Raw genomic sequence first — 27,604 nt, 5'->3', positions numbered from 1 at the left:
ACCTATTTCTCTTCAAGATGCTGCATCTAGTTGTGCATTCCAGGATGTAGGACTAATATTCTTGCTTTTGGCAATCCCTGGCCTTTTTGACCGAGTAGGCTCTGCTATGCAGATAGTCTTGGTAGGCTATTTCTATGTCATGGCAGTCAAAATTCACATTTGTATTTTAAGTAGGCTACTACAACTCCCACTTTGAGCATAGATGCTGGACGCAATAAATCATTCATTACAGTTTTTAATTGTTGTTGTTTTGATTATTTAAGGTTAGTAAACATTTACATATCATGTCACAGAAATACAGCAATCACAAAGGCATGAGGTGGTTTAGGCGCCTCTTTTAGGTAAGAGGAGGGTAAATCCAGGTGTGGTATAAGCACACTCAGGCAAGTGAGGAAAAAAACACTGTTACAAAGTACACTTCATAAAACACTTTGGTGGATCATATCTCAGACCAACTCAAACTAAATCAGTTGCATAAGCACTCATATGCCTATATCCTCTAGGCCAGGGGTGGGGAACCTTTTTCATTGGGGGGCACTTACAGATTCCACCAAGGGCTGTAAAATTCGCAAAGAACGCAAACCAGGATTTCCCCCGGCACCTAAGGCTTATATTGAAGGCAGCTGCCTTTAAAACAGACTCCACCTTCTCTAGGTCCCTTGAATACAACTTAATTGTATTGAACATTTTATTTCTATGATTCCTTTACGAAATACTTCACATTTCGTGTGAAGCTGCATAACATTAAAATTATATCGGGGGCCGGTTCAAACGGCCTCAAGGCCCTTGAGACATAGGTTCCCCACCCCTGCTCTACTACCACCCCTACTACTAGGCCTACTATTTCCAAATGGGAGGCAGGCCGATGAGCATTGTGCAAAGTACAAGAACACACACCGATCACAGTGCTCTGCAGACTGTAGTGAAAATCAATTTTTTTTCTGGAATGTCAGTGTCAACAAAGGTCACAGATTAACAAATTACAGTATGTCATGTAAGTGAGTACACCCCTCACATGTTTGCAGATTTGTGAGTATATCTTTTCATAGGAGAGCATTAAAGAAATTTCACTTTTAACACAATGATTAGTGTCCTTTTAACAACATATACTGTATAAACACTTACATTTCTTGCTCACTCAGAAAAAATAAATATACAGCCATTAATGTCTCAACATTGCCCACAAAAGTAAGTACACCCCAGATTAAAATCTGGTAGAGAAGGGGCCGTGTTTGCCTATATCGTCTCGAAATGAAAAGGGGTTAAAAGGGAGGTCATCGTGTGCGTTTCAACCTTTCTTTACATTGAACTTTTACATTTTGAGTCTGCACCTGGCTTAAATAGATTGCTGTGAGATTTGAATGCAATCCTATGGAGAGTATCATGATCTGCTTCAGGAGTCACAGTGCATGTTGACATGCATGGTTCTTTTAGGTGTAATTCAGATTTCCAATGTTAACAGCATTCATGCATCCCCAAACCATGTCAGTGCCACTACCATGCTTGACTATTGAGAGGATAAACTTTTTGTAAAACTCACTTGTTTACCACCACATGCTTGACACCATCTAAAGCAAATGTGTACATCTTGGTCTCTTCAGACCACACGACATGGATCCAGTGATCCATATCCTTGGTCTGTTCATCTCTCTTGAGACCAAGATAAACAAATTTGCTTTGGATGGTGTCAAGCATGTGTGGTGACAAATAGTGAGTTTTACAAAAAAAGTTTATCCTCTCAATAGTCAAGCATGGTAGTGGGACTGACATGGATTGGGGATGCATGAATGCTGGGGAAATCTGAATTACAATGTGAGGGGTGTACTCACTTACGTCAAATATTGTATTTAGACTACTAGACAATGATGACTTATAAAGTGCATTGACATTTTGTGGACAAATACTGTACAACATTTTGAAATCTATAAAATTCTTACACATTGCAAGAGCTCATAGAGATGTCACAGAAAAGTACATTATTTTAGGCTATTATTTAAATCAGATCCAGTTATTTAAGAGTGAGGTCTTTTGTTAAGTGTAATCATGGCTGCAGTGAAAGACAAAATCATTTTCAGCCATACAACTGCAGACACTTGCGCTGTTACATACCTTGACAAGCATGGAAAGAAAGAATTATTTAGATTTGCTGTTGAACTGAGATATCAACAGTCTTTAACCAGGATCATGAGTAACACTATTCCCATCAACCATATTGGCACCAAAACATCACCATAAAAAACATTAAACAAAATATAAAAAACCATAAACAACACTGTTATGATATCGAAAAAATAAACATCACTGTTATGATATCGAAACACTAAATGTCAGCTTTGCTGAAACAACAGTCATTACATGTCAAAATGGGCCACAGGAATCTGAGAAATATTGGTCTGGTTGTTTGTTTATAGATGATGAAAGTGTCTGAAAGGCTCAATAACATTATACGCAACACAGTTTTTTTCCCCACATGACTTTTAAAACTTAGCTGTAATACATTTTTGAGGTTAAAAAAATAGGATGTTATTTTCAAATACGCAATTAGATACACAGAGGTAGTATGACAGAATAGGCAGCACTCATTAAATTAAATTAATCACAGTCAATTGCCTCCGATTAGGAGTTTTGTATGGGTTAAAACAGGCATGAACAGAAGAAGAGCAACTACTATGTCTGTGTCTAGACCCCAGCGGGGGGCTGGGACCAGGATAGGGACAGAACAGCCCCCATTTAAATGGCACCACTGTTATAGTTAATTGTGGCTTTTTAGTTCCTTATCAGGTCAAATTAGGCAATAGGACCAGGGACAGGACACCTTAAGCCACCATGTCCGTAGTATGTGGTGGAGGTCATGTCAAAATACCCAGCCAACAGTCAGTCACATTTGGTCACATCGTGTCTATCTGCATGATCAACCAAAGAAATCGCCTGTGTGATGCCTCTGGCATCATTAGTGTGTGAAAGAAAGAAGACCATGGAGCATGTACCTAGTATAGTTGCGTAAACAGATGATGTTGAGATGTTGGGGTCGGGTATGTCATGTCATGTCCCAAAGCTCTTTTGTCTGCTGTAGGCAATCTCCGTCCTCTATTCATGAAACCGTTTCTGTGGTCACAACACTGGCTGACTTGCCACAGTCACCACCTAAAACCAGAGTAATGCAGAGTCACTTCATCAAGCAAAGGCAGTGAGTGCATGCAGTCATGTAGTCTAGTCTGCATGGGTGTATGTTGGTGGAGTACTGACCTATTTGTGCATCATCGTCATTTTTTTGTTGAGAAGAGACCTTGGTAGGCTCTACTGACAAGAAAGAAGAAATATTGTTTTAGTAGAACACAATATACAGCTATTATTAACATTCTTTCTTTGCCTTTTCTGCCAAAAGCTCTCCAAAACCAAATTCACAAATAAGAATATGTAGAGAGTACTAGAGACACATTTGGCTGACTGATTGTCTGTTTGACTGATTGATCCTGTATGCCAGAGAGTGAGATTAACAATTTTATGAACAATTTACATGTATAAGACTAGTTTTAGGAATCAATTTTCAAGTTCCATGGACAGATTTGTAAAGATCTTGTTTCAAGCTAAATGATTTGTATTAAGTGGGGGTGTTTTTTTGTTGGTGCTTTTTGGGTGATTTTGTCCAACACTCAGGGTGGCTTAATGTTTTCACTTAAAAGTTGTTATTACACGACTGATAAACGTTCATTTTATTTTGACTAAAACACATTTTGTGACAGTCATAAATATATCATTACTAGTATATTACAACTAAGTACGCCCAGTCTGAAAAAGTTAATGAGTGTGTCATTAAATTGTATGGTGTTATACTATGTGATACTGTGTAATTTTCACCTGTGGTGTGAGAGGGTGTTCTGCTGTAGGTCTCTTCACCATCTGCAGCTGTCTCTGCTAAGTCAAGCATACAAAGCCATTCAAGAATGAAAAACATGAAATATATATACTATATATGTTCCAACATGCTGCAGTTTCATTAATGTTCACTAAAAAGTTGCGAATTATGTGTCAAAGTTTTTTTTTTTACACTGAAACAAAACAAGAAACCAGAAACACATTCACTGTGATGTATGTCGGGTGTACGGTATGTATTTCCTAGCTTTCAGGAGCTATGATTTCTTAATTATGCATCAGCATTTAAAATGAGATATTAGGGTAGGCTATATTAATTAAGTATTAAGTATATTAATTGTATTAATTATATTAATTAAGTCCATGTATGAATGCCTTTAAAGAACACAAAAAAATGTAGTCACATACACACACACACACACACAAACACACACACACACCTCTTTTTAATCTTCTGCGAGCCAGTTTGATTTGGTCCTGCAGGATTTGGACCCAGTCCCTGGCTCCTGGAAGCTTCTCAATTCTGTTTGCTGTGCAATACTTCTCGGTAAAAACTATATGCGGACAAAAACACAGCCAAATACAGGCATGGGCATTCACATTCTCACAGACTCATAACATAAGCAGGGTGGGAATCAGAAGATGTGAACATGTGAATCTGCACTAACCCCCATCCTTCATGACTGAAGTACCCTGAGGAATGGGCATGGGCTTTCTTTCATTTTCCATGTTGCATGATTAACAAGAGCGATAAGAGATGGCAACCTGCCCCCTGGCCAATTCTAGATTCACTTGATGTTGTATATTTGGTGCCAAAAGCAGGCAACCCAAAACATTGTGGTCGAGCATGCAGACAAATAGGTTCAGTGAGTGGGGGGCAAGATATTGTAATTGCAATACATTGTAATATTAAAATACAATATTATAAAACAATAGTTCTATGCTTACACTTTGTTGTGCCCATCAGATGCCCGCCCTAGTTATAAGCTGACACTTTATCGTGCCCATGCAGATGCCCACCTTTGATAGCCCCCACTATGTTCTGGTCGAGTCCCTTCCTGTGGTCGTTCAGGCCCCTCTTCCGCTTGCCATTGGGCAGAGAGTTGGCCAGAGTGGTGTCGTCAAAGAAGGCACACACCAGTTTCCTGAAGAGCAGGCTCCCAGAGCGAGTGTAGTTTACCAGGATGGAGTCCAGCTGGGCCTTGGGGATGAAGACATCATAGTCCTCTGCCAACTGCACCTCCGGCTGGACACAGAGGAGAGACACATAGTGGGAAAAAAAGCAGTGCTAATTTAACGCTTTAGAGAGTGGGACCAAATACAATCTACATGATGTTCAATCGACCCTTTTGGTGTTAAATTAACCCTGAATATTTTTTTTTACTGTGCACACAACTGCATACACAGTAAATTGTGCAGTCTTATTTCAACACTTAGGCTATGTTTATATGGTGACGATAAAAACAGAAGACGAAAACGTGCCGCCTCGTCTTTCAATGCCTTTTACAGGAGGACTATTGCCAGTGGAAATAACAAAAAAAAAGAAAGTGTCTGTCTTTTACACAACAATATCACTGCCGGGGCCTGAAGACGCAAAAATCTGGAGAAGTGTGACATGAAGGTGCATAAAGTGAACATGTTTTAGCTTTTGGCCATTTAGACGGAGACACAACCTGGGTTGTCTTCAAAACTCCCCACTTTGGAAGAAGCCTTGTAAACGAAAGGCACTTGTGATAAAATATTTTGTTGTTTTCCCTTGCAATCGTCCTTATAAACAGCCCCTTATAGAGTTAGACTAAATACTCTACTGTATGAAACAGAGTAAGATATGACTCAAAATATGACTTGTGATTGATTCATTCAATTAATTCAACTCTCAGAGTCAGATTTAACATTACCCTATATAGCCTAGTGCATTCCGTCCTACTATCTAACTATTAAATTAACACAACAGTCATACTCTGTGACACCAGGTCTACTTACACAAGAAAATGCATGGTCATAAATAAACATATCCACATAGTTAAAGGTAGGAAAGGTAGGAAAGCGGCGAGGAGAGGCACAGACACGGACAAGACAGACTCAAGAAATTGAACTTTAACAGTGTTCTGAGTCTAATTTCACATATCAGGATGATGAAGAAATCAGGATGATCCACTCTACTCTACTCTACTCTACTCCACTCTAGTCTGCTCTACTACACCTGTTTGTACTTCAGGAGTAGTATGAGAACACAGGATGAGCACATCCAAGAGAGCATTATCAGCAGGTGCATACATACAGAAAAAAGTTTGGAAAATACTCAATTTTATTATAAAGAGAGTAGCATTTTGATCATGGGACTTCTTCAGGCATCTTTTCATTTCTCTCTTTAAAATAAATTCAGTTTTTTTTGTGGGCGGCGTGCAAATTTGTTTTCTTTTTCTCTAGTTGTTTGTGCTCATGATGCCTGTTGTACCTCGGACGCATTTGGCCCCTGGACCGCACTGTAGTGATGAATGGGCGGGGTCATATAGATGGAGGCGGGACCGGGCAGAGTTGCAGCAAATGGTGTTGAAACTGAAGCAGCGCTCTCCCTCTGATTGACTGATGGGTCGTTTGGAGGGTTGTGAGGGGGCGGCTGTGAGGATGGCACGGCAGCCGCAGCTCCATTGGTGGGCGTGGTGAGTGGGGCCACTCTGTGCACCGGCCTCCTCTTGCGGGCTCGCCTCCTGGTCACCGGGCAACGAGTGGAGCAGGTGCCACTCAGAGTCGCCTGCTGCTGCTGTGGTCCTGTAGAGAGCAGAGCACATGTAGCTGTCAAGCATCTGGAAAGGGTTAACTCGGGGGTGGGGAACCTACGTATGTCTATGTTAAAGACCCTTAAGGCCGTCTTACCCAATATCATTAGTAAGCAGTTACTTAACTATTAGATAACTATTACCTTGTGTTACAAGTTAATAGCATATCATTATTTAACTAATAGATAAGTAAGGTCACAGTTAATAGTTAAGTAGCTATCAGGTCATACTTAACTAAGGACCAAAATTAACACTTACTTAATACAAAAGTAAAGCATAACTAATGGATAAATAATACTTAAATATTGGGGTTTGGGACCCTTATATTAGAGTTGGCTGAGGATAACTAATGGTTAGTTAATAGATAGATATTGGTGTTTGGGACCCTTATATTAGAGTAATGGAAATGTAGTTTCACATAAAATATGACATGTTTTGTTAAGAAATCTTAAAGCAATACAATTAACAATTACAATTTCAGGGGACCTAATGAAGGTGAGGTGTAAAGGTGGCCGCCTTCAATATCCTGGCTTGTGTTCATAGTATGGCCGTTGGAGGACTTCATAAAATTTGAAGTGGCCCTCGAATGAAAAAGGTTTCTCACCCCTGGTTTAAATACACACCAACTGCCAAGAAGGCCATGATCATTGGCTATTTACACAGTAAATACACTCTTGTACGGTATATGCTATACACAACAATTTAGTTGCAATTGAGCAGTTTGAACTACATGTTCATGATTTGAATGCCAGCTGGTGATTCAACAGCTTATCTGATGCAGTGCCAGGCTATACTTTTCATGTACTGTCTGGCTTGCCAGGATATATAACCAGGACAGTTGTAGCCAGGTCATATAATCTAATATTTTATCCTAATTGGTGAGAAGTTCAAATAATAATAGCCTACTATAATTTTGCAGTAGTTTATTCTTGTCAGTACTGTGAAAGCCGTGAACGCCCACCTGGGAACACAGCACTCCACAGCTGCACACAACAAAACTGCACTTATGCCTCACCCGTGCAAGGCCGCAAGCACTAATGGTGCCCCATGGGAGCAGTGCGGCGGGACGGTACCATGCTCAAGTTACCTCAGTCATGGAGGAGGATGGGGGAGAGCACTGGTTAATTACTCCCCCCACGAACCTGGCGGGTTGGGAGTCGAACCAGCAACCTTTGGGCTGAAGTCTGATGCCCTAACCGCTTACCCATGACTGCCCAACTTACTGAGAGTGGTGATCTAAATGTTGATATAACTCCCTGCCTCTGTCCGTATGTGTGCTGGTGATGGTGCGGGTCTATTTGGCCATTCAAGTCTCCATGTGTGTGTGTGTGTGTGTTAGTTTAAATCCATACGCATGCATGTGTGCGTGGACATGCGTGGAGTGACCTTTTTGCGTCTGCATGAGTTTCCTCATAGTGCGCAGTTCCAGAAGGATGGCCTGCAGGGTGCCCTTGCAGTTACACGTGCAGCAGGTGGACTTCACAGCTGAGACCACTGGCGGCTGAGGGACTGCCATCTCTGAGCATGCTGCGAGACACACGACAGCAAAGCATTTCATGAATTATCACAGGACGATTTTTTGCATGCAGCAATATGTCGCTGTCAGGCAGAAATGTTATATCTCCACTTTTCATTGTTTTTTTACTTATTAACTTATAAAACACCATTTTCCAAATAAATAATAATTTCTATATTTGGTTATTAAATAATTCATCACATGACCAGTAGTACTGATTTATATTTTATAATGAATAAAGAACGAATAAAAACATTGTGGAGATATAAGATTTCTGCTGGACAGAGACAAATATCTTGTTACATACAGCTTTAGAGTTGCAGCCCCTTTTTCTCTCTGGCTGTCTGTGTATGTAAGGCAGACAGGGACACTGGACTCTGTTGTGAATGCATTACTTAAAATGTTGGCAGAAGATACAATTGACAGTTGACAATCTCTCTTTCTCTCGTTATCTCTCTCTCTCTATTTCTCTCTCTCGTTGTGTGTGTGTGTGGAGGGGGGGGGAGGAAGGGGGGGCACAGAGACAGAGGGAGGAAGATGCATGTTTGTTTTCTTTGGTATCTGTTTCCGATTGTGGCAGCGAAACATCTATCCGCATTTGAGTCTGTGTATGTGCATGTGTGTGTGTGGCGGGGAGGAGGGTGTGTGTGGGGGGGGGTGTCTCGTGACACAGCCTCCAGACACTTCTGAGTGTGAGACATTGTCTGTCAGGAGCTGTCTAGACATTCTCCTATTTACTCAACCAGGCCAGATATTAGTACCCCCTCTTCTCTCTCTCTCTCTCTCTCTCTCTCTCTCTCTCTCTCTCTCTCTCTCTATCTCTCTCTCTCTCTGTCCATTTACTCAGCATCTGATGTCATATTCAAGGAAAGCAATTGCGTTGCTTCCTCTACTTCATGACTCAAGTCAGTCCGCCAGGGTCTCTGATTATAACGCTGCATTGATAATATCTGTGACCATAACAAGACCACACACACACACACACACACCTAATCAACATCCAAGGAGAATAACCCAAATACAAAAACACTGCGCTCCTGCAGCAGATCTTGGTTACTTAGCAACACCTCATACACATGCGGCACTTTCCTTATAAAAGACACATTTAATAATCACAATGTAACATTTTTTCGCTGGCACCAAGGGCAGCACTGCGGTTCACCTTGCCATAACGTAGGTTTTTTTCCGATAGACGCACCATCCACTCTCTCTCTCTCTCTCTCTCTCTCTCTCTCTCTCTCTCTCTCTCTCTCTCTCTCTCTCTCTCTCTCTCTTTCTTTCTTTCTTTCTTTCTTTCTTTCTTTCTTTCTTTCTTTCTCTCTCTCTCTCTCTCTCTCTCTCTCTCTCTCTCTCTCTCTCTCTCTCTCTCTCTCACACACACACACACACACACACACACACACACACACACACACACAGGGTGGGATTTGTAGGGGTGGGTGGGGGTGCTGGGGGATTGCCCCCCTTCTGGTTTTGATATTGCCACTTTTTCTACATGATTCTAATCACAATTATCACAGATTAATAATTCCATTTATATTGCTTGACATGTTAAACAAATCCCCTTTCTGGTTTTCTGACAAATCGCACCCTGCACCCTGCACACACACACCTGCTGTTGGGATAGGTTATCACAAAATATCTCTCATTACTATGCTGTTCTTTTTTGGTCTTCAATGTCTAACCTGTCTCTGTCTACGCAAGACAGAAACATATCCTCAGCTCCTTTGCATGTCCATTACATGTGAAGAAAATGACAACAACACTAAACTTTGATCCCCAACCCTACCATTGGCGTTGGTGCTCAGATCTTTGGTCTGGTTCAGCATCTTCTGTGTCTTGGAGCGTGTGCTGTACTGGCCAGAGGAGAGGGACATGTTGGGCTGCTGGGGGCTGCAGGTCCAGTTACTGTGCTGGGGCTGCTCGGGGTCTAGAGCTGACTGTGAGGCCCAGCTCAGGAGCTCATCTTGGGGGCCCTGCCTCAGGTTTTCTCCTTCTCTGCCCACGCGCTGGTACACCCGACCAGCTTTGTCGTTTAGCACGCGCATCATACCAGTGATCTGCCTTTTAATCTCCATTCCCTCATCCTCAGACCAGGCTGGTGAAAAAGAGAATTAGGACACTTTGAGGAGGATGCTGAGGTGTGAGAGAGTAAAACAAGCTTTATTCATACGACAAATAAGCAACCATATGAATGTTGGAACAGAACCAAAGCATCAAAAACATCACAGAGTTGTCATGTGCCAACTAAAGATTTGCAATAGTCTGACCTTCTTTAGCACATTCTCTGGAGTCCCCATTGGCAGCTGTGCTCACAGCCCTGTCAAAGTACTCTGTCTGCAATTCTGCAAGTAAAAGTGGATTGTTTTAGCCTTATAACACAAATGCTGGCACCTTAATACTGTATTAATAAAAAAAAACAAGTATCGTTTTTTTTCTTCACATGTAAAAAGCTTGAGGGAAATTATGGGGGTGGGGTGGGGTTGTGTGGGCATGATTTTCCACCCCCCACCTGTAGATACCAGTGAGCACCCACAGCCAGACAACAAACATTCGACAATATTTTGTGGTTGTGCAATTACAGACTTTTGCTGCATGCTGCGTGCATTAATGTTCAGTTATTTGGAGGTCAGGCGCCATCAAATTCGTTTATATATCATAGCTCATAATAACCAAAATGTCATTATGAAGACTGTTGCAAACAGTTTCTATTTTGCTTTTATGTTTCGCTTGTTCTTGTGGCTGTCTGGCATGTAATTATTAAGACATTACAGGTGCAATCCCGCGGACTGACGTATTCCTCGCTGCCCTATTGTCTACAGGCTGTAACATCTGCTCGCAGACACCGTTGCGTCTTGTACCAGACGCGTGTCGTCTGTCTGCCTTCTCGCCCTCTCACTTACCTTGCTCATTTATCAGCTTAAAGCTTTGAGATTTTCTGCTCCGTCTCCTCTCTGCAAACTCCATCCTGTCCACAGAAAAATGGTCCAAAAGGTGTGTCAGCTGATGCCAAGACCTTGCAACGATGATCCGAATCCTCAGCAGGACGAGCGTCCGTCTTTAATCAGCCAAAACTCCGCTTCATTACGTTATTTACGTTATTCCATATCCCCCAGACAACTCTTCCCCCCTCCCTCGCAAAATATCAGACTTGTAGACTCACTTTCGAGGAATTTTCGGGCGGCTGGGTGGCACGGTCGTCGTTCAACAGTTTGAGTCCTTTGGGGAGATGGGGTGATGTAAATAAATAAACGATTTAATACTAATTCGTCACATCTATTCCTTTGCGCCACCTGATGGTAGCTTAATATTTTGGGCACAAATATGAGCATTCAGAGTAGGGCTGCGTGTGGTGAGACGGAGTGATGCAGCTGGGTTGCTTCCTCAGACTCACTCTCAACTAGTTTGACTTCAGAAAGTATAGCCTGTTGCTGCTTATGCATGTTTAAAACATGCAAGAAAATTATAAACAACTAAATCAACTAATCAAAGAAATTGAAATCAACAGAGGGATGGCACTGCAGGGATGGGGAGGGGGGGTCGTTATTTTAGACAGGAGATTTCCCTGTTTCCCCAACTGTTTGCCTAAGTTTGGGTGCATGCGAGGTGCATCTTGCCACCAGGCAAAGTAGGCAGACGCTTGGAGCCCCCAAGCCCCTAGATAGTGAATAACAGCCCACATTTTACCACAGTACTAGTGGCGATTTTGGTTCAAATGCTCATTCTTTTGCATTTTCGCTTGGGGCCCCATCTGACCTTCTAATCGCCTCTGGGTGCATGCCTTACCAAAATTGTCTGCATGTACATAGAAGAATGTTCTTTCCCAGGCTAACATAAAACAAACATAGGCTACATAACAAAAAAGCTAAGATACTGCAATCCCAATTATTGGTAATGTGAAATGTAGCCTACATAGGCAATTACGCAGCTTGAAAAAGATTAGAGCGCACTCTTGTGGAGTCTCCATCCGTTATTACTGCAATTGAAGGAGAACAAAATATGCTAGATCAAAACAGTTTATTTGTGAACAGAATAATTAGGAGGCAGACTGAAATATAGTCGTGCATTATTAAGCCCATTGTTATAGCAGTATGCCTATCATTGAATAAAAAGTGCACTTGCTGCTTTGTCAGTGCTGTTTAGCCTTGGCTACTCCTGACCAGAAGGAGGTGCTAAAGGGGGTATGCTTGGTAATAGATTGTCGTATAACGGAATATAAACAACACAGAGGCTGTGAGAGGAGTCCACTACACTGTCCGCCTATTTTACAGAGGAGTTAGAATAATCTGTGTTTTCTGGCAAAGAGACCTCTCGACTTCATCAGAGACTTTACTTTTATACAGTCACAGATGCCGTGGCGCGTAAATAAGAGGTTTGCTTCTGTGGTTTTAAATAAATAGATAGACTCGCTTGCAGTTGTCTAGCTAGTGCTTTCCAGTGAGCTTATGAGGTGTCGGCTTCAGAGCACTAGCCTAGTCCAGCCAGCCTAGTTTTCGCTCTTACTAGCTGGCACAATTTAGCATTAAAGAAAGTATTAATTAGCTGCGTTGTAAACAGAAACACCGACGAGGAAAGTGGTTGTCGGTGCTGTGGCAGCAGACATGCTCTTTTAGGAGTGAGGAACGTAAAGGCGTTTCCTAATGCCTTTTGGCTGTAGCTATTTGGCTGTTTTAGTGGCTTGAAGTTGGCAGTTGAATAGCCTAGTCTAGTTCTACTCGTAGACAGTTTCCTTGTCATATTTCAAATCGGCCATTTGTGTTGTCATTTTAAACACCGACCACATTTTGGGAATAACCAAGTATGGGAATGTGCCTTCCCTGTCTGGGTGGAGCTGGCGAGGACGCGGTGGAGACGCCAGATCCAGTAAGTTTTCTATGTAAAGATGGCAATGTGCGTCTTTGTATAGAGCATTTCTACTTAACAGAAGATAGACCTACACCATTACATATAATCACACCTGTCACATCACACCTATCATTTTTGTCATACAAGAGCTATCCAGTATGCTACTCCCTGTGGGGAGGTCCAAAAATACAGCTAGATATCAGTCAGGGCAGGGCTATTGAGTCCACAAGGCAATTCAGCATGTGTTTTCTTTTTCTGCCAGTGACCTGTTATGCATATCCAAACTGCTAATGTAGCTCTGTTTAGGCGTGGTGTTAATCTAATTTTAAATAAATGCAATTTTCAGGAAATTCGAAAAAAAAGTATGGGAGTAGCCTATTAGTAGGTCTAAGTCATTGGAAAGTGAATGGGAGTGGTAAATGAACAGTTTGTTTATGCAATCATGAAAGCAGGAAGGAGATAACATAACAATAACATTTCTTGTTTATTGTTTCACATCATGTGGTCATTCTCCTCTCCTTATCTACATACTATCCCTATCATTATGTGGTAGGCGAGGGATACAATGACAGGAGGCACAGCCTATTTACAGATTTGAATTGATACAATCAGTGCCCTTGAATGGCCCACTCACATTTCATATTCAGGTAAGAATGGATGAGCATTTCATTCTGGTGGTTATACGTCTGATAATGAATAGGGAATCCTTACGTTGTTACTACTCTCATGTCAAGGATGACAAAGTGAGGTTTCGAACAATCTGCTGAGCTCTGTGTGTGCACATTGTGATAATCTCCCGCCTAACCCTCACCTTAACCTCAACCTACCTATCTATGGAACTTGGGCTAATACGAGGAGAGAGTTGGAGTACTCCACATCAGTGTTTCTCAGGCTATTTTATTTTGCATACCCCCTAAGAATGTCATACTAGCCCGGCTACGCCTTCCAAGGTATGCAACACCTTCAACGTTGCCTCTAGTCAGGCCAGGAGCAATACAAATATACTAGTTTCTGAGTTCCGGAGAAATCTGGAACTCCACCCACTTTGTCGGGAAGCAATCAACTTCCAATGGCCCTGAGTAGAGGCGTGTTCAAGGCAGTGACTAGTTTGAGCAGAGACGTCTTATTGGGAATAAAAATGTTTGGTCTTCGGCACAGCCTTTTTTGGCCTCGACCAGTAGCAAGCCGAGGGAGGCGGGTTAGTTAGGGCGTTTGGGAAACGTTATTCCTCATCCTCTTGGTCAGACCAACATCTCGGTACGAGATTTGAAAGTTGATGATAATCAGGCAGTTGTCATACCATGAGTACTCTCAAGCTTTTGATCTCTTCCTAATCCCATGTGACTATATGCCATGCATTTGTTATCATTACATTTTCCCCACATATTCCCTGCTGTGTGCTTATGTACCCTTGTTTGGGAACCATTGCTCTGCATCATTAGTCTGCTGCAAGGCACTGCCACCACCTGAAGGCCATTTCTCTGTTAATATTACGTACAGGCATGCTACAGTCATAGGTAGGAAGTGGTGAGTGGTGGTACAGAAGATAATGAGGTAGTGCTACGTGCTGAAACCAAAGGGCACTGTGTCACAAGTGCGTGCGTGCGTGCGTGCGTGCGTGAGGGCGGGCGTGCGTGCGGGCGGGCGTGCGTTGGAGGCAGTTGCGTGCGTGCATGTTCGTTTGTGTGTGCGTGCGTGTTCGTTTGTGTGTTTATGTGTTATGACCCCATTAAGACAGGGAAATGGTCTGGGGACACATTTGTGTGGGTTCGTGTTGAAATTTACTACACTCCTGTCAGTGGTAGTATATCATTTACCATTATCAAAGTGAAGATAAGGATATGCTATGGTTTTGAAAGTCGCTTTGGTTATAAAGTGTCTGCCAAATGCAATGTACCGGTAATGTAATAATAATGTAATGTGCTTTTTATGATTTGTTTTTATGTCTCTGGTGATATTTCTCTTTCTTTCTCTCTCTCTCTCTCTCTCTCGCTCTCTCTCGCTCTCTCTCTCTCTCTCTCTCTCGCTCTCTCTCGCTCTCTCTCTCTCTGTCACAGGAAACTAGGAGACGACAGCTAGCGGAAGCGGCTGAAAAGAGGCAGAAGGAGGTAAGTGAAGGCCAGGCCAGGTGTTCCCATGTGCCCATCTCCTCTAGCTCTCCCCTGTCATCACCCACCCATCTGCTGCTGCTCCTGCTGCCCCACAGACTCACACCCACCGCCCACTACACTAATGCTGCACTAATGGTCAGGGGCGGGCGGACATCCCAGCCTCAGACAGTAAAACCCCTACTACGTGTTTGCTTCAGCCAATTTAATGAACCAGCTGATCCTAATAACTACATTCCCTCAGCCACGTTGATGAGCTAATTACTGAAATCTGGCATGACGTTTGCTTTCTTAATCCAGTTTGTCCGTCCCTGCTAATTTTTACTATTATATGGTCTCGTTGTTTGAACTAGGAAGGCTGTGTGTAGAATAAATGTGGACATCCTACTAGTTAATGGTCAGTCACTAGGGCCTTAGTATTTGATCTAAGTTATGTGTAGAATAGGCAGCTGGACAGCCTACTTAATGGTCGATATGGTGGTCTCACCATCTGACCAAGCAAAGTTGTGTGTGAAGAGGTGGACATTACAGTTGAGTAAAAGAGTAAAGGTGCTGCCACCTCTTTGTTAAAGATTGTCAGAAAAGGCTTGCACTCTGAGAATTGGCCAGACAAAATGTCATTGAGACAGGAGCAATGGTGAGAACAGGCACATCCAGAAAGGTCTACTCATTAACAAGTCTCCAAGACCTTTTCTGTCTTATAATTTCTACTGAGGAGTGCAGCCCTTTTCTGTTGTTTCCTGTCTTTGTTCACTTTCCTGGATATTTCTTGCCTCAGACAAAAGCTGTAGGACTGAGTGTCTCGGGGCAAAAGCCATCACACCCAAGAACAGGCAGAGGATTATTATTACATTTTATTTATTTGCGTTGGTTGTGCGATTTGAGTTTATAGAACCCAAATAGCCTGATTTTGTAAGTATGTTTCTGTATCCCCAAGAGACTGTACTGGAATATGCATATCAAGCAGCTGTGGGATGACAGACATGGCAGCCATATTGTGTATTATTGTTGAGTCGGCAAACATTTGTTTAAGGGGCTGGTTAAGGAACTGGTTGTGTAGGGTTATGTTTGTTTTGAACGAGAAACGGACATTCCATGTATTCCCTCTGTTCCCCTTCGCTCTTCTCAGCTTTCACTGTAATTGGCTTAAAATGATTGATGAAGATTTTTGTTCAATTTTTAAATAATGCCTTGGGCATTGTTTCAAGGATTCATCAACTCCTAATGGGTGACAAACACTTCTGCATTTGCGTTGGTGCCTTGACCCTAACCGTATTTTAGTGCGTTGGAAAGATTGAGGAGACTCTCTGTTGTTCAAATGAGACGATGCTATCATGCTTCCATGCGTTTGCTAGGGGTTAAGGAAGTGTCAATGCAGACTGGGCTACTTCACAGCGACTAGACCCAGGCATCATCGGAGCACTCAGCATACTTTTTAAGAGTATTTTTATTTTGTTTCGACGCACCTGTGTCTTCCTCAGTCACTTTGTGTACCAAAAAAAACCCCTCTGTGATCATTCCTGGGTCTAGTCACTGAGAGGTAACCCAGTCTGTCTTCGACTGTGAGCAGCACAAAGGCTGAAGCGCAGACATCCTTCTTCTAAGGCCAATGATGTGTTTTGGACTAGCCCTTTTTCATGATAAACTCACAGCCACAACACACGACTTGCATCAGCTGCTATTTCACACATCACTCTCACAGTTAGTCCTGCACAGCTTCCTTTCTGCTTTTGAGGAGGGTCTGTCTTCATGAATGTGAGCACATGACAAGTATAGCTAGGGGCCACTGGATTGCAAACTAAAAATCACTGACATCAATATGCTTTCACATGCAGCCACAGAAACACACAAATGTTATTTTTCTACTTCTTAGACATCTCTATTTGTATCTTCTGTGAAGATGTTCCACCCTCTTCTGTCTGACCTACCGTGTTCTTTTAATACATGCCCATGTTTGGACTCTCTATGACGATTAGTTCATGTTATTCCGTCTGTCTTATCTCTGTGCACTTGACTGTGCATGTGGTGTGGCTGCGATGTGCTGTCCCGCGGACCCCTGACCCCGAGGCTGTGGTATGTTCTGTTCCAACCTGCCAGACTCTTTTTGTTTATCGCCTCTGTGCCACAGAGATACCTCCTGCTGAGACTGCGCCGTGCCCGCCAGCACAGAGCCGCCCATTCGTAAGTAGTGCGGGCTGCTTTCGGACGGCTCTCATCCAGATGAGGCCCACTTCTGGGTGACTGATGGCCCACAGCCAGGCCGCTTCCAGGCCACATCTGGCACCGGCCTCTGCCTCTAACTCCACAGTTGCTTCGTGTGCTCCACACTTTCATTTACACACTGTGCCTCTCGTTTCTGTGCCAGATCTGGCCCACTTGTGGCACCAGGCTGCTGTGTCTCTCTTCTCTGGACTAACTCCACACACTCTCCACACAACAGCAGCTCAAGGAGTAGTGCAGCAGTACAAACTGCTCTCAGCCAGGCAGCCCCTTCGGGTTCACTGCTGTCATCCTGCCTGAGCCTCTTTCCTCTCCTGACACACTACCACAGTTCCTCGCCGTGCTCCATATAGTACCGGTATATACTCACGCTCACACACAGCGTCTCATACTCAAATCTCACACTACCAGACTCCAAAGTAGTTTCTTCCACCAAGCAGTTAGATTACTGAATTCATGCTGAAGACAACAAGGCACTTTCTTTGCACTTTTTTCCACCACCCCCCCCCCCCCCCTTCTTTTTTTTTTTTTTTTTTTTAATCTTTTTGAGGACACAAAAAAACACAACAATTTTTACTCTTTATAGGCTTCAAACCTATAATAAGACGTAATAAACTAATCTGGAATCTTGAATCTTGAATCATAGACGGTGCTCTTTGTTTCTCCTCCTTCCTCAGATGGAGATGAGCTAGCGTCTGCTGGTTATATCACCACCCTGCATTTTCAGTCACCCAGGCCCACTCCTGCTTCCACTCACTTCACAGAAATGTGCCAGCGTCACTCTGGATCTTCTGCTGTTTTTCCATTCACTGAGGTTTTACCTCTGACCCTGAAGAGTTGGCTTGGTCAAGGCTTCACACTTTTCCCCAGCTCGCCTCTAACACACTGACTGCACCGCGATAAACATAGTGATGCGCAGACAAAGAAAGGTTTGCCGTTTTTGCTTTGTGAACCATCACCACTATCTCACTGTATCTTTGCCACTCTCTAAAGGCTCTTTTCCACTGCCGTTTTTCTGGTAGGCCTAAAGCTCGACTCTGTCGTTACTTTTTGCTTTTCGATTTGGCACGACACAGCTCAGTCATAAAGCAAAAAGTGGTGACTTCCCATCAAGTTCACCCGTAATGGTCAAGGTGATGTGGGTTAGTGCCATTAGACCAGTGCTTCTCAACCTTTTTTGAACAAACGCCCCTTTAAACTCATCATAAGTTTTTTTAAAAATATAATAGACTAATGCCCCCCAATTGCAAATAAGCAGCACCCCTCAGCCAGGGCCGGATTATCCATAAGGGCCAGCAGCACAGTGCCCAGGGGCACCAACCACTTTTGACCAGTGAGAGGGGCACCACAAGACACAAACAAATGTTTAGTTATTCATAAAAGCTCTCAGCTGTATCCCTCTCAACGCTCCCAAGGGCTCCCTAACGCCCCCTGCATTAGACATACTTCTTTGGTTCATCTGAGTGTGAGGCTAACACAATGGCTAAATGGCCGCTAAGAGCCCCTCTGCCTCTGCTGCGTTACAGCTGTATGCCATAGTGGCCTAGAGCCTGGTGTGCTGTATGTAATGCATTAGCCAGCACCACCTCACATGAGCTCTGCATTCCTCACACGTCTTTGAAGCATGTGGTATGTTGAGGCTCTGCAGACCCAGCTGTGGTGTGTGTGTGTTTGAGTGTTTGCGTGTGATAGAGAGAGAGATGGAGAGAGAGATAGAAGGAGAGAGGGACGTGCTGTACATATGTAAAAGAAATAGAGATGAAGAATAACTTACTCGATGTAAGCAAGCAAGACAGAAGGAATATGTGGCAGGGACTGCACATGATTTCAGATCTGAAGGGGAAAAAATCCAACATCCAAGTCTCTCATCCCTCACTTGCAGACGAGCTGAACCAGTTCTATACACGTTTTGAGGTCAACACCAAACCTCCAGTAAGAGCCCCCTCCTTTTCTCACTTCTCTGACCCAGGCCTAATGCTCACAGTGTCTGATGTGCAGAAATCCTTCAAACAAGTCAACATTCGGAAAGCAGCAGGACCTGATGGGATTCCAGGCCGTGTAATCAAAGTGTGTTCAGAGCAACTGGCTGGTGTGTTTACAGACATCTTCAACTTCTCCCTGTCCATGTGTGTGGTGCCAAGCAGCTTTAAGTCATCTATCATTGTTCCAGTGCCTAAGAAAAACCAAATCACCAGCTTGAACGATTGGCGACCTGTAGCCCTCACCCCCATCGTGAGTAAATGTTTTGAAAGGCTTGTGAAGAACATCATCTGCGAAATGATTCCACCTACGCTTGACTGTCACCAGTTTGCCTACAGACAAAACAGATCAACTGATGATGCCATCACCAGCGCACTGCACACCTCCCTAACACACCTGGAGAAAAAAGACACCTATGTAAGGATGCTGTTTGTGGACTACAGTTCAGCCTTTAACACCATTGTCCCCAGCATACTCGACGACAAACTCCGGAGTCTAGGAATTCACAGTGGCCTTTGCAGCTGGATACTAGACTTCCTCTCAGCACGGATACAGGTGGTGAGAATGGGCTCCATCACATCATCCTCCTTGACCATCAGCACGGGAGCTCCGCAAGGTTGCGTTCTGAGCCCTCTCCTCTACTCTCTATATACGCATGACTGTGTGGCTATACACAACAACAACACCATCATCAAGTTTGCAGATGATACCACTGTTATCGGTTTAATCTCAAACAATGATGAAACAGCCTACAGGGAAGAAATAAACAACCTCATGGAGTGGTGTAGAGGAAACAACTTGTCTCTGAATGTGTCCAAGACAAAAGAATTAATAGTTGACTTCAGGAGGAAAGAACACCAGTTTGAAACCACTAACATCAATGGTGAGACAGTGGAGAGGGTGAGAGACTTTAAATTCCTTGGCGTTACCATCTCAGAGGACCTCACCTGGGACAGTCACACACAGTGCATTGTTAAAAAAAGCCAGCAACGTCTGTACCACCTCAGACGATTGAGAAAATTTGGGATGAGACCCAAGATCCTGAGGTCGTTTTACAGAGGCACCATTGAGAGCATTCTGACGGGGACCATTACTGCATGGTATGGGAACTGCTCTCAAGCCAACAGGAGAGCTCTTCAGAGGGTTGTGCGTACAGCTCAGAATATATGCGGCTGTGACTTACCCTCCATACTGGAGCTATTTGAGGGAAGGAGCATCAGGAAGGCAAAGAAAATCTTGGCTGATCCTAGTCACCCCAACCATGGACTGTTTACTATGTTACCATCTGGGAAACGGTACAGAAGCCTGAAATCTCATACTACCAGACTCCAAAGTAGTTTCTTCCACCAAGCAATAAGATTACTGAATTCATGCTGAAGACAACAAGGCACTTTCTTTGCACTTTTTTCCACCCCCCCCCCTCTTTTTATTCTATTTTTCTTTTTAAAATCTTTTTGAGGACACTAGAAAAAACACAACAATTTTTACTCTTTATAGGCTTCAAACCTATAATAAGACGTAATAAACTTGAATCTTGAATCTTGAAACTAAGGGATAAACAAAAGACTGCATGGTTCAATACTAAGTGGAAACAATGTAGGCCATTAGACATAGCTTACTTATCTTGTAGCGCACTCATAAAAACCCTTAATGGCCCTTTGTGGACCATCAGCCACTTCAGTGCCCAAGATTGTTTAAAACTCTTCCACTGGGCACCTTCCAGGTCATTCGCACTGACTGTCCTCCTTTGCTCTGACTGATTAAATGTGTGTGTTTAACTGTCTGTGTGATCGCTCTGTGAGGACATGGAGGTTTGATATTGGCCATATATAGCAGTAGAGTCCAGATGGCAGGCAGTACTAATAAACACAGAGTGTTATTTAACATAGTCAGTGTGTGTGTGTGTGTGTGTGTGTGTGTGTGTGTGTGTGTGTGTGTGTGTGTGTGTGTGTGTGTGTGTGTGTGTGTGTGTGTGTGTGTGTGTGTGTGTGTGTGTGTGTGTGTGTGTGTGTGTGTGTGTGTGTGTGTGTGTCTCATGTACCTCTCCAGACAGTCCTGCTTGTTATGGTTTGGAGTTACTAAGACATTTTACACTTGATAATATGGAAGGTGGCTTATGGTGACTTGTTAGACATGATCAGTCAGCAGAGTTATGTACAGACACGTGAGTAGGCTGAAGATTCATAGTTGGGCGGTACCTGTTCAAGGGCTGTACCTGTTGCTGAGGCAAAACAGGATTAAAACCACCCATTATAAAACAAATCGGATAATAAAAATGAACCAAGGGGTGCATGGCAAGGTGAAGTTAGTAGATCTCACTAAGAGCATGACTGTAGCAATCATTATGTAAACATCACGAATAATGTGAGTCATAGGGAGGAGACAGAGCCACTGAAATTGTTAACTGAATAATTAAAACCCTCCCAGATTTTGTGGAGCCTGTGAGATTATTATGAAATAGGCTTTGCGTTGTGCAGAAAGGACGCATCATTCATGAAACATCCTATCATGCTACTTGAACTACATCCCAGTTCTTTTATCAACCTTTTTTGTTATTACTTAGTTTTATTTTCTCGTGTATCGTGAGATGACATACAGTATGCCTAGGTCCTATTGAAGATATTGTGTAGACTATGCTATGTTTGAAATAGTTCAGCTGCCATGGCAAGCTTAGGTTCTGGGTGTTTTACAATGCAAACGGTGCCGTAAAGCAGAAATGATAACGGCGTGGGTGTTTATACTGTGGCGGCCGGCGGCAGCAGAAGCAGAGGCAGTTGCTTTATGTGTGTGTGAGCGCGTGCGTGCGTGCGTGCGTGCGTGTGTGTGTGTGTGTGTTTCTGTGTGTGCGTGTGTGTGTGCGCGTGTGTGTGTGTGTGTGTGTGTGTTTGTGTGTGCGCACGCTCACTCAGGGGAGGCAGAGGCAGTAGTGTGTGTGTGTGTGTGCGCGCTCGCTCGCTCGCTCAGGGGCAGAGGCAGTAGTGTGTGTGTGTTTACTCAGAGCTGTGACACCTCATTGTTAGTCACGGCTATGAGTCAGCAGTTCAGCTTGAGAGAGAGACTGAGAGAGAGAGAGACTGATTGAACTGAGCTGGCAACGCTTAGCCATTTAGATCCAGATAACATCACTACATTCATTTCATTTAGCCTCAACCCCTGTCAGCTTGGGATCAATAAAGTCTGTTGGTCTGCCTGTCTTTTGATCTATTTGTCTGTCAGTCAGTCAGTCGGTCTGTCTGGCTGTACGTTTTTTTCCCCGGCCTCATTTTCCCCCTTAGACTGGATGGAATATTAGAAAGTAATTATGCAAGAGTTATGGAGGGTAGGAATCCAGAATTGGCATTGGGTCAGTCCCTGGACTTCTGGTATGGACGCCAAGGTTGTGGTGAAGTATTGTAATTACATTTTACGTCATACTATAATACATGAGGGAATATCAATCCTATTTAAGCCTAATAAAACTCCCAAGCTAAATTGAATAAAAAGAAAGACTTGCTCAGTGGCTAATGCTTTTACATTTTGTGTCCAAAGCTGAAAAATGTACAAAGTCCTTGTGTAAAAGACTGTACAATTCTCAGTGCACATGAATGAATGAATGAATGAATGAATGAATGAATGAATGAATGAATGAATGAATGAATGAAAGAATGAAACTCCCCCATTTGTAAGTCATATTAGTGTGACACTGATCCACCTGTACTCCTGGTACGCGTGCATGTGTGCAGGCAGGCATGCGTGCCACATATAACCCTCTGAGGTGGTATGGTCACCTGAAGTTACCTGAACGAAGCATTAGTGACGCGTATGTATGCCCCCCTCTGTATCTCCCCACCTCTCCCTCCTGTGACGCTTATGTCCCCCACCTTTCCTGCCTCCCAGAGCTCCGGCAGGGGAATCAAAAACCCGGAAGCAGTCGAAAGGAAAAAAAGGCAACAAGAAGAAATGGAGAAGCAGGCCATGATGAGCTCCTCCACGTCGGGGGGAGGAGGGCTACGGGTCAGCACTCTTCTCTTCTCTCTACCTCTTCTCTGTATTCTGTCCATTATCCAATCTGTTCATCTTTACCCTGTAATTATGTAATTCATGCCTACAGTATTATTTCATGTCGGGGGGTGGGGAGGGCTTGCTATGTATGGGCGAGTGCTCTTCTCTCCATCTCCTCTATGGACTATTCTGTCCACTATCCAATGTATTACTCCTCTTTACACAGTAATTACCTCCGCCAAAGATGCTTTTTTGCTGGTGTTGTTTGTTTGTTTGTTTGTTGGTTAGTGTACAAACAAATGCATGAATGTCAGTCTGAATGCAAAGCACTATGTTGGTCTGCACAATGGTTCTCAAGCTGGTAAGATATTGAGGCTGGTGTTAGCTGGCTCTGTGTAGGTGTGCACTCTACAGTACTGTAAAGTGCTGCTGTTATTCATGTTTTTCCCCTGTACATACAGTGCCTCCCAAAAGTCTACACACTCCTGTTCAAATTCCAGGTTTTTTTCATGTAAAAAAATGACAGAAAGACAAATAATTTCACAACTTTTCCCACTTAAATCTAAACTATTATCCTGCACAATGCAGTTGAAAAACAAACCCAAAGCTTTAAAGCAGTGGTTCTCAAAGTTCAGACCAAGGACCACTTTTTCCCCCAAAAATTGTTCAGGGACCACCTGTCAATTGTCAGTTGACAGGTGCTAATTTGACGCTAGTAATTTTAATGCAGATTTTATTCATATTACTAGCCTGTCTTATTGTGGTGAAGCTATGTTTAGCTGTGTAATAATGTTACAAATATTGCCGACTGCTAGCTCGTCTTGGAAAAGTAAAAATCCCCTCGAGGACCACCTTAGCTCTGTCGCGGACCACCAGTGGTCCCCGGACCACACTTTGAGAATCACTGCTTTAAAGGGAAAGAATAGAAAATAAAAAAACTTAAATTAACATGGTTGCATAAATATGCACACCCTTAAACTAATACCTTGTTGCAGCACCTTTTCTTCTATTATAGTACTCAGTCTTTTTTGTGTAAGACTCTATCAGCATGGCAAACGTTGATGTGACAATTTTTTTCCACTTATCTTTGCAAAAGCACTCCAAATCTGACAGATTGCGAGTACATCTCATCTGCACAGTCCTTCTCAGATCGCCCAACAGATGTTCCGTGTCATACAGGTCTGAACTCGGTCTGGGTCATTCCAAAACCTCAATCCTATTCTAATGAAGCCATTTTTTGTTGATTTTTGGCATGTGTCTGAGGTAATTGTCGTTCATCCGCATCATCACCTTTCTATCAGGGGGCAGAAGGTTTTGTGCCACTACAATGGCCCCTGTGGAACTGTTCATAATTCCTGCCTCCCTGACTTAAGCCCCAGTTACAGCAGAAGAACAACAGTCACATAGCATGATACTGCCACCACCATGCTTCACTTTACGCATGGCGTTACCTTGGCAATGTAGTGTTGTTTTTGTGCCAAACATACCTCTTGGAATTATGCCCAAAATGTTCGACCTCGGTTTCACCTGACCATAACATATCTTCTCACATGCATTTGGGAGATTACAGAAGTATTTTTTGCTAGATTTACTCTACCAAGAGATTGAACTTGTTCATAATTCCAAAGGGTATATTTGGCACAAAACATCACCCCAATAACACCATACCTAACATGAGGTATGGTGGTGGCAGCATTGTTCTTTTGTGCTGTTTTTCTTCAGCTGTAATTGGGGCCTTCATTATGGAGGAGAGAATTATGAAAATGTCCACAGGGGCCGTGGTAGTGGCACAAAACCTTCGGCCCCCTGGTAGAAAGGTGAAGATGCAGAGGAACTAAACTTTCACAACGACAATTTCTCCAAGCACACGCCTAAGTCTACAAAAGAATGGCTTCACCAGAATAATATTGAGGTTTTGGAATGGCCCAGACAAGCCAAAGGTGCTGCAACTAAGTATTAATTTAACCCATTAACGCCTAAGGTACCTGTAAAAAATGGTGCTGAGTGCCTGAGCCCTTTTTAGTAAAAGCTGCCCTCAGCCTATAAAAACCTAAATATCTCAGCCTCTGAAGCACATAAAAACATGCAGTAAGTTGCATTGAAACGCTAAGACCCTTATCTTTCATTGTAATGTGATCATTCATTTCAATCAGACAAAGATTTTTAATAAAGTTGTCTTAAAGCTCATGAGCCTGAATGTTGCGCAATGCAGCTCCAGGCGCCAGGGCCAATGTTGCGCAATGCAACATCCGACGTCAATGGGTTAAGGGTGTGTATATTTATGCAACCATGTTAATTTAAGTTTTTTACTTTCTATTGTTTCCATTTAAAGCTTTATGTGTGTTTCTCTATTGCATTGCACAGGTTAATAGTTTAGATTGAAGGTGGAAAAAGCTGTGAATTTATTTGTCTTTCTGTCATTTTTTTACATCACAAAAAACTGACATTTGAAGAGGGGTGTGTAGACTTTTTGAAGCCACTGTTGGTGGTAATCCCACCAAGATGGAAAAAACCTTTCCACATATTTAATGCAACTATTTCAGTCTATCAAGTACATTTCCAGTACATAGATCCTCACGTTGGTAAAATAGGTGACCTTATCTCTCGGAAAGGCACAGGCAGAGGGGATTACAGAGCTGGGGTGCAATTCTCGAAAGAGCAGTTGCTAACTACATTAGCTGTTAGTTGCAATGCAATTTCCCATTGGTAACTACCCTACTTACTTGCTAACTGCTAACAACTACATTTTCCAGGAATGCACCCCTGGGTTTTTGTCTGCGCCTCTGCATACCGTAACGTAAACTAATTCCTGTCATTGTCTGTTTTCCAGTGGCAAGTGGGCTGACCAAAAGAGGAGAGACCTCTGGTGGTTGAAGAAAGACATTAGAAGATCATCAGCCGATATGAAGTGATCCAGGTGTTGAAGTCAACTAGGGAGTGATTTTCTTTCCTTCTTTTGTTTGTTTTTGTTTTCGTGTGTTTTCTGTTCTGTTGTCCGTGTAGGGTTTTAGTCTTCATATGCAAGCTTATCAGTCAGTTGGTTTGTGTAGACAACATGTTGAACTTGCCAAGCTGGATTACAAGCGTGATTACTTGCCATTTGCCTCTTGATTGGACGGAGTGCCTCCATGGACACGCCCTGTGTCTTTGATTGCCAAGTGCACCGGCCAATGGGATGTCAGAGCAACTGAAGGTAACTGTTCGCAGGCTGAAAAAACAATTGTGCTCTGCTTGCTGCTCAGTGAAGAAATATTGGCTGAGCATAACTACTGTCTGTCAATATCACAGTTCACTGCTGTGTAATTGAAATTCAGCCGGCTTTGTTACTCTAATTTACACACTCATTCACATGCACACATGAACAAATGCACATTCATACATGCATACACACAATCCACTTTCAAATGTACTGTGCAATGGTGCTTTTTGTCACAACACATTGGTTTGAATGCTTTTGAGCTTGTCTGATGAGGTTTTTTTCAAAGTTGATTTAGCATGGGTTTGGTTATCACATGTAGCTCAGTTACCGTAGGAAAACGCGTTGTGTCAAGCCTTAGACTATTCAGAGCTCATTTGGGTACGAGACCAGATGCTTTGATTGTCGTTGGTGTTATTATTTCATAGTGCAATGTAACTTATTTTGTCTCTGTTAAAGGTAGAGGACGTACTTTTTCAGTAGTTTATTTTCAGAATTTATGCTGCCCACTCACAAATGCTATCTCTTTCATGAATATTTACCACCATCATCAATTTCTTAAGTACTGTATGTATGCAACTCTTGGGGATGTGAAGAGTGACTCAATTTTGCCAGGGGATGGGTTATACCTTTAAGGTTGTGGGGCAGAGTATGTGTGTTTGCTGTGACATTTGAAAGAGAGTGATAACAAAATGGATTGAGCAGAGTGCCACTTTTGAGACGTGTTTGTGGATCTTTATATATTTTACTAATTTCTCCTTCTTTAACAAAACAAAACAAGTTTGGTCAGTTAAGACGTGTGTAAACATGCTGCAATGTTGTTGTTTTGTTCTTGCTTCTGTCTCCCCATTGTGATTCAACCGTCTTACATCTGCCACGCTGTAGTGACGTGTCCAAATGCCTTACTGTATTTCAGGGTTTTCACATGGACCTAATCTTCAACCTGCAAGTGCAGCTTGTAGTGGTAGATTTTTTTTTCCAGATGTCATTTGTACACTAAAAGGGGAGGAGGTAGGGGACATTATGGGGACAGTGACTGAGTGACCCTCCCTCTGTCTCTGCACTGCACTTCCAAAACACATGTCAGTACAGAGGGGTGCATCTC

The 27,604-nt window shown here is 43.0% G+C and overlaps 2 protein-coding genes across 3 annotated transcripts; one reads left to right on the top strand and one right to left on the bottom strand.

The window, feature by feature from the left end:
• Positions 1 to 4,044: 4,044 nt before the first annotated feature.
• On the bottom strand, positions 4,045 to 16,055 carry bend7 (BEN domain containing 7). The gene is made up of 9 exons (XM_063197817.1): positions 16,018 to 16,055; positions 11,073 to 11,137; positions 10,440 to 10,514; positions 9,959 to 10,267; positions 8,040 to 8,180; positions 6,332 to 6,645; positions 4,894 to 5,119; positions 4,308 to 4,427; positions 4,045 to 4,049 (listed from the first exon to the last, which is right to left on the bottom strand). Exons 2-9 carry the CDS (start codon positions 11,134 to 11,136, stop codon positions 4,045 to 4,047), a joined length of 1,254 nt encoding a protein of 417 aa, XP_063053887.1. The 5' UTR covers position 11,137; positions 16,018 to 16,055.
• On the top strand, positions 12,399 to 26,761 carry svip (small VCP interacting protein). Of its 2 annotated transcripts, XM_063197190.1 has the most exons (5): positions 12,399 to 12,541; positions 12,969 to 13,032; positions 15,072 to 15,122; positions 23,199 to 23,315; positions 26,134 to 26,761. In XM_063197190.1, the coding sequence occupies exons 1-5, from the start codon at positions 12,519 to 12,521 to the stop codon at positions 26,146 to 26,148; spliced, it is 270 nt and encodes an 89-aa protein (XP_063053260.1). In that variant the 5' UTR covers positions 12,399 to 12,518; the 3' UTR covers positions 26,149 to 26,761. The 2 variants fall into 2 exon arrangements, with proteins under 2 accessions (XP_063053260.1, XP_063053261.1); XM_063197191.1 differs by having other exon boundaries at positions 12,399 to 13,032.
• The last annotated feature ends 843 nt before the right edge of the window (positions 26,762 to 27,604 follow it).

The sequence above is a fragment of the Engraulis encrasicolus genome, chromosome 4 (assembly GCF_034702125.1).
Source record: "Engraulis encrasicolus isolate BLACKSEA-1 chromosome 4, IST_EnEncr_1.0, whole genome shotgun sequence".
Taxonomy (NCBI): Eukaryota; Metazoa; Chordata; class Actinopteri; order Clupeiformes; family Engraulidae; genus Engraulis; species Engraulis encrasicolus.
This window is presented reverse-complemented; position numbering and strand designations above follow the sequence as displayed.